The sequence below is a fragment of the Etheostoma spectabile genome, chromosome 6 (assembly GCF_008692095.1).
Source record: "Etheostoma spectabile isolate EspeVRDwgs_2016 chromosome 6, UIUC_Espe_1.0, whole genome shotgun sequence".
NCBI lineage: Eukaryota > Metazoa > Chordata > Actinopteri > Perciformes > Percidae > Etheostoma > Etheostoma spectabile.
The window spans coordinates 25,896,358-25,904,024 of NC_045738.1; the positions used below are offsets into that span (position 1 = coordinate 25,896,358).

At 42.9% G+C, this 7,667-nt stretch overlaps 1 protein-coding gene across 9 annotated transcripts in view; it reads left to right on the forward strand.

Annotated features, from left to right (window-relative positions):
* adgrb1a (adhesion G protein-coupled receptor B1a) overlaps positions 1 to 7,667 on the forward strand; it is a 196,687-nt gene that overhangs the window by 124,020 nt on the left and 65,000 nt on the right. For all 9 annotated transcript variants that reach the window (XM_032517663.1, XM_032517669.1, XM_032517665.1 and 6 more), the window contains 2 exons: positions 2,176 to 2,278; positions 4,161 to 4,204. In XM_032517663.1, the coding sequence (XP_032373554.1) occupies positions 2,176 to 2,278; positions 4,161 to 4,204 (147 nt within the window). The remainder of the gene's footprint in view (positions 1 to 2,175; positions 2,279 to 4,160; positions 4,205 to 7,667) is intronic.

The following is a 7,667-nucleotide window of genomic DNA, read 5'->3' on the forward strand; positions in this document are numbered from 1 at the left end:
GGGGGGGGGGGGATCCCATGCAGCAAATCCCACCCTGGGTGTGTCGGTGATTAACAGCCTGTTATCAGTGCCTGTGGTTGTGGTGGTAAGGAGCTCCCCATTATGATCATTTGCATTGAGCACATAATGAACTGGTAACATGACATATGGAAACAGAGACATAAAGCAGAGCCTCGCTCTCATCAGTCCTCCCACATCTCTGGATTGCTGCTTCTCTCCATACCTCTCAGCACCACTCATCTTTTTCTCTCCTCTGCATTGGCTTCTCCTCCCAAGTAAAAGGCGATACGTTTGAGGCAAGAGACTAGATGACACAAACGTTTAAGTTGACTGATTTGTCTTTGGAATGGCGAGAGGGCGATTGTGCGTACAGGATCCAGTGATGATGTGAGGAACTGGAAAACGGAGCACGGGCTGTTGAACAAGTTTGGCCGACTGGAAGCTTTCACTGTCAGTTCCTCCTGTGGCAATTCACTTCTACCTGATTGTTGCATCCCACATGATTGATAGTACCTATGAAAAGCAGAAATTGTAATGCATAATAAACAGGTAGAATGTCATGTTAAATAGAATGCCCCAAAATACGTGATGAGATAAGCTATTGAAAAACAATGTGGACTGCTTCAGATGCTAGACAAATCCTTAAAACGCTCTAGTGTTTACTTGGCGGGTAGGGTTCTATGTTTGATCTGGAGCAGAACACAACGATTCTGGCGAGCTCATCAGGAGCAGATGAGGCTGTAATCTGTTAACATGTTTTATAGTTGAATAAGCATTTGAGGTGATTCTGATGCTTATGAATAAGCAGACTGGACACTGTTACTGTTTAAAGTGGATCCACCTTAGCATAGCAGCCTTAGCATTTTGTGACAAACTTTACTAAACTAAAGGCAATGTCAGCCATGTCAATCTGTTCACACCTCACTTGTGGGACTTGTTTTCTTTAATGCACTCGTCTGGATGGCATTGTTTGCATGTCTTCCAAATATTTACTAGCCATGTGGCTCAAAGGATGTCAGGCAGAAGTTTGGACGCCTGTTTTTATTCCCTTGAATGAGAAAGCGTGACTTTTGACTGGTACTGGATGTCAGTCAGGCGGTTAGTTAGATAGTTCCACCGCTCTGGTTCATTGTGAATATCTAAGACTATTAGATGGATTTAGTAACATTTTGTACATTTATGGTCCCAATTGGACGAATCCTAATGACGCAAGATGGTCATGACTGAAATGTCTAAACTACTGTTGGATGGATTACTAAGACATTGGACACATATACTCATAGTATCCAGAGTCCGTATAAATCATAACGTTTTCACTTATCATATGAAATATCTAACCAATCTACCAGATGGACTAACACAGTACAGACATTTATTTATTCCCAATTACGTATTTAGTGACATGGCAGGTTGACATTTTTGTCTTAAAGTGAAATGTTTTGACAATTATGGGATTGCCATAACATTTGGTAGAATCACGGCCCCCGTCGGATCATTTCTAATAACGTTGGTAATTGCCAGCAGGTCGAAGGCTACATTTACGTTGCTATGTTTTGGTTTAAAAACTAATATCTTTTGCTACGTTTACACCTGGCATTCCCACTGCTGGCGTTTCAGAACCCTGTTCAGGTCTGGAATCTGGAACCAACAGAGACCTTTGGCAACACGGACACTGGCGCCAACGTTTCGGTGCCCTGATTGGCTCTTATCGGGCATGACGTCTCATTCTCTGAGACTAAGCTTTTAATGTTACCATGGTAACCAGCAGCAAAAAGTGGAGAATACACGCTGCCTCCTGTTTACCCCAGCACGCGCATGCCCAGTGAACGAGAACGTTGATGAGATATTTTGGTTTGGGCGTGTTTAAACGGAGATTACTTCTTCTACTGGAGCTCAAAACAGATCGCTGTTGGCTCAAAACTCTGCTTAGAAAATGAAACATAGCAATTTAAATACAGCCAAAGTTATCCAGTGATAATGTGGAACAGATATGCATTCGAGACATTATTTCGTAATGACTTGGGTGATCCTTTGACTTTAACACATTGGAACTGCTAAACATCAGCAAGACAGCTTTATCAGTTAACTCAACGCACCACTGTGAATGTGTACAGATTAGCAACTGATGTCTCTCTCTCTCTCTCTCTCTCTCTCTCTCTCTCTCTCTCTCTCCAGAAACAGCACGGTCCTCAACTCCAAGGTTCTGTCAGTGACGATCAAGCCCACCCCGGCCTCCCTCTCTGCTCCAGTGGTAGTTGAGTTCTCCCACCTCTACAACGTAAGGAACTTTTGTCGTAAAGTAATTTTCAGATATTTATTAATAGAGGCCAACCGATATCAGCGGGCCGATATTAGGCATTTCCCCATCTTTCAGTATTGTCCTTACAAATGGCTGATAAAAAATGAAAGAACAATTTTTTAATTATTCATTTATCAGAATCATTTAATAAACTATTCTCATAAATGAATATTTAAAAAATAGAACAAAAATGGACGGTCAACCAGGTTGTCGTTGGCCTATTTGTAACCCTTTATCCCATTCCCCACCTTTCTCTCCCCTTCCGTTGCATGAGTCTGTCCACCAGAGGACGCTCTACAACGTCCCTGTTAGTGATGGCGTTGCATAGTCTGTCACCAGAGGACGTCTACTACGTCCCTGTTAGTGATGGTGTGCTAGTTGTCCACAGAGGACGCTCTACAACGTCCCGTTAGTGATGGGTTGCATAGTCGTCCACCAGGACGCTCTACAACGTCCCTGTTAGTGATGGCGTTGCATAGTCTGTCCACCAGAGGACGCTCTCTACAACGTCCCTGTTAGTGATGGCGTTGCATAGTCTGTCACCAGAGGACGCTCTACAACGTCCCTGTTAGTGATGGGTTGCATAGTCTGTCCACCAGAGGACGCTTACAACGTCCCTTTTGTGATGGCGTTGCATAGTCTGTCACCAGAGGACGCTCTACAACGTCCCTGTGTAGTGATGGCGTTGCATAGTTGTCCACCAGAGGAGCCTCTACAACGTCCCGTAGTGATGGCGTTGCATAGTCTGTCCCCCAGAGGACGCTCTACAACGTCCCTGTTAGTGATGGCGTTGCATAGTGTCCACCAGAGGACGCTTCAACGTCCCGTTAGTATGGCGTTGCATAATCTGTCCACCAGAGGACGCTCTAACAACGTCCCGTTAGTGATGGCGTTGCATAGTCTGTCACACAGAGGACGTCTTACAACGTCCCCTGTGTAGTTGGTGTGCATAGTCTGTCCACCAGAGGACGCTCTACAACGTCCCTGTTATGATGGCGTTGCATAGTCTGTCCACCAGAGGACGCTCTACAACGTCCTTGTTAGTGGTGGCGTTGCATAGTTGTCCACCAGAGGACGCTCTCAAACGTCCCTGTTAGTGATGGCGTTGCATAGTCGTCCACCAGAGGACGTCTACAACGTCCCCGTTAGTGAGGCGTTGCATAGTCTGTCCACCAGAGGACGCTCTACAACGTCCCCGTTAGTGATGGCGTTGCATAGGCTGTCCACCAGAGGACGCTCTACAACGTCCCTGTTAGTGATGGTTTGCATGTCTGTCCACAGAGGACACTCACAACGTTCTTGTGTGAGGCGTTGCATAGTCTGTCCACCAGAGGACGCTCTACAACGTCCTGTTAGTGATGGTGTTGCATAGTCTGTCCACCAGAGGACGCTCTACAACGTCCCTGTGGCAACGCTGTTTTATTTACAAAGGACTTTAAGTTTCATATCTTAAGTGTGTCTTTGTATACTTGAGTGAAGAGAAAGGCGCCTTTAAAAATAAAATGTATTATTATTACTATTATTATTAATATTTATCAGAACTTCAATTTATGTTGATGTTCCGCTGTTCTGTCGTGACAATTATTATCATATTTTTGTAGTGAGAACCCATAAATAACTACAGCTAACGAATGTTAGGGAAGTCTGTTTATGTTTTGTTACGCGTTCCTGGATACATTTTTTCATACACAGTATATCGGCTGATATATCGGAATATTAGATTTTAAAATAAAATCTTTGTATTGGTATCGGCCCTTAAAAATCCTTTCTCAGTCAGGCTCTATTTATTTTGATATCCTTTTATATAACTGGTCCTTTTTCGTGGTAATGATGTATGTTTTCTCTTTGTGTTCCCATCCAGGGAACCACCAACCACACCTGTATATCCTGGGACGAGAGCGACAGGTGAGCTCCACCTGACCGGGCCATTGTATAGGGACCCGTAAAGATTCACTCCGGCCAAGTAGAACAGGTTTTACTTGCCGACCGGACACATGGAAAAAAACCATACCGTTTGGAAAAAAACATTTTGAACATTTTCATGGCAAACAAAATGTTTAGTTGTCGTTTATGTTGGGGTTAATGAACAATATCTGCAAATAATCTCATATCAGGTTCATTTCCCACACAGCAAACCAGTCAAACGGCACTATTCACAATCTGATTCCGAATCCGAAATATAAATAAAGAAATATAAGGACTGTGGCTATGTACGGTATTTACATAGTTAAAGGAATGTTATGATTCGGTATTTACCTAATTAAGGACTTGTTAGGGTGAACAGCATTAATAATAAAGGAATAATAATAATAATAATAATAATAATAATAATAATAATAATAATAATGGTAGCAGTAGGGTATTGCATAGCATGCTGAACTGACACAGGGTGATCCAGATGTGTCTCTTCTCTGATAATCTAGCTCTCTGGCGATATATATATATATATATATATATATATATATATATATATACAGTGGGTACGGAAAGTATTCAGAACCCCTTTAAATTTTTCACTCTTTGTTTCATTGCAGCATTTTCCAAAAATCAAAAAAGTTATTTTATTTCTCAGTAATGTACACTCAGCACCCCATCTTGGACAGAAAAAAACAGAAATGTGAAATTTTGCAAATTTATTAAAAAAGAAAAACTGAAATTCACATGGTCATAAGTATTCAGACCCTTTGCCGTGACCCTCTGTAAACTCAGGTGCTGTCTATTTCTTCTGACCTTCTGAGATGGTTCTACACTTCATTGGAGTCCAGCTGTTGTTGATTATACTGAGGACTTGATTAGGAAAGCCACACACGTCTATAAGACCTTACAGCTCACAGTGCATGTCAGAGCAATAGAAAATCATGAGGTCAAAGGAACTGCCTGAAGAGCTCAGAGACGAATTGTGGCAAGGCACAGAATGGTCAAGGTTACAAAAAATTTCTGCTGCACTTAAGGTTCCTAAGGCACAGTGGCTCCAAATCCCAAATGGAAGACGTTGGGACGACCAGAACCCTTCCTAGAGCTGGCCGTCCGGCCAAACTGAGCTATCGGGGGAGAAGAGCCTTGGTGAGGAGGCAAAGAAGAACCCAAGGTCCACGTGTGGCTGAGCTCCAGAGATGCAGTCGGAGATGGGAGAAAGTTGTAGTAAGTCAACATGCACTGCAGCAATCCACCAGTCGGGGCTTTAGGCAGAGTGGCCCGACGGAAGTCTCCTCAGTGCAAGACACATGAAAGCCCGCAGGAGTTTGCTAAAAAACACCTGAAGGACTCAAGATGGTGATAAATAAAACCTCTGTCTGATGAGACCAAGATAGACTTTTTGGCTTAATTCTAAGCGGTATGTGTGGAGAAAACAGGCACATGCTCATCAACCTGTCACACAGTCTCAACAGTGAAGCATGGGGTGGCGCATACATGCTGTGGGGGGTTTTTCAGCTGCAGGGACAGGACGAATGGTTGCAATCGAGGGAAAGTGAATGCGGCCAAGGTGAAGGGATTCCTGGACGAAAAACCTTTTCCAGAGTGCTCTGGACCTCAGACTGGGCCGAAGGTTTACCTTCCAACAAGACAATGACCCTAAGTACCACACCGCTAAAATAACGAAGGAGTGGCTTCACAACAAAAGTCCGTGCTGTTCTTGAATGGCCCAGCCAGAGCCCGACTTAAACCCATTGAGCATCTCTGGAGAGACCTGAAAATGACTGTCCACCAACGTTTAAATCCAACCTGACAGAACTGGAGAGGATCTGCAAGGAGGATGCAGCAGGATACCAAATCCAGATGTGAAAAACTTGTTGCATCTTTCCCAAACGACTAGGCTGTATTAGATCAAAGGGTGCTTTCCTAAATACTGAACAAAGGGTCTGAATACTTGACCATGTGATATTTCAGTTTTTGTTTTTTAATAATAATGCAAAATTTCTAAATTTCTGTTTTTTTCTGTCAAGATGGGTTGCTGATGTACATTACTGAGAAATAAAATGAACTTTTTTGAATTTTTGGAAAAAGGCGCAATGAAACAAAGAGTGAAAAATTTAAAGGGGTCTGAATACTTTCCGTACCCACTGTAGATAAATATATATATATATATATAAATTGTAAATACATCTGAAAAGGCTTGAGGTTGCCTAGACATTATTGTAGGCCAAGTTAAACATGCAACTGTATTTTATACAATATATACAAATAGTAGGGGTCCCTGCTCCCTGCTATTTTTCAGTTTTTCTTTTTCAGGGGTCCTTGGCTTAAAAATCCTTGAAGACCCCTAGGAAGCCCTAGGATACACTGCCCATATGCCAGTTCCTGGTACTCCAGGTGGATGTTTTAGAGCCCCCTGGTTCCCTCTGAACGTTCCGCGGCTGGCCAAAGTGTCTTTTTCACGTGTTATTTTAACAAAGTGCGTGCTCTGCTCGCCAGTGAAAGGTGCTGAGTGTGTTGGACAGCTCCGCAGCTCTTGTCAGGGAAAACGCCAACCCCACGCTATCACTGCTACGACACTGATGCAGCATGTGGAAAATTAAAAGTGTCGCTCACAGTTTTCCCTCCTACGCCCAGCCCACGCACACACATCACCATGTACGATAGAGAGAGAGAGAGAGAGAGAGATTTGTGTAATGGTTTTGCTGTACCTTTGTAATCCTCCTTTAAGTTGTTATTCATGTTATAGCTTAAGTTGTGCCAGATATTGTTCATTTCCTTTTATTTACATGCTGCTTTGGTAATATAAGCAATGTCTTCTCATACTCATAAAGCTCTTTGAATTTAAAAATTGTAATTATTGACATTTGGTCTATACCTCAGCCCATTGCATACTATATATTATTTGCACATTCTGCACTCAACCCATTCAGCCTCTTTTTTTCTTATGCAACCATTATTTTGTATGTATGTATTTGTTTTTCTGTATGCATTGTTTATTTCATATTAATGTTTAATATTGTTTGTTTCTTTATGTATGCACCATTCATCAAGGCAAATTCCACTTATAACTTATTTTGGCAATAAACCCTTATCTGAATCTGAGAGAGAGAGAGAGAGAGAGAGAGAGAGAGAGAGAGAGAGAGAGAGAGAAGTACAGCATATAGACAGTTTAGTTTTACTGCTTGTTCTTATCTGATCGTTCGCTGACCAGATCCATTATCCAAGCCCCCTCTCCTCGTTTGCTCCTTGCTCTGGAGTGCCCTGTTTTGTTTAAGACTGAGAAACCGTGAGCACGTTAGAGCGCTGATCTAGGAACGAGTGAGGGAGGAGTGTAGGAAGCAGGCTCTGCGGCACGCGGCGGATCGCAATGCAGGTTTTTGGGACATTGCCATTTAGATGGTGCGTACACTGTGTCCAGAGACCAGAGGAAGCAAGAGTTCATCCGGGGGGG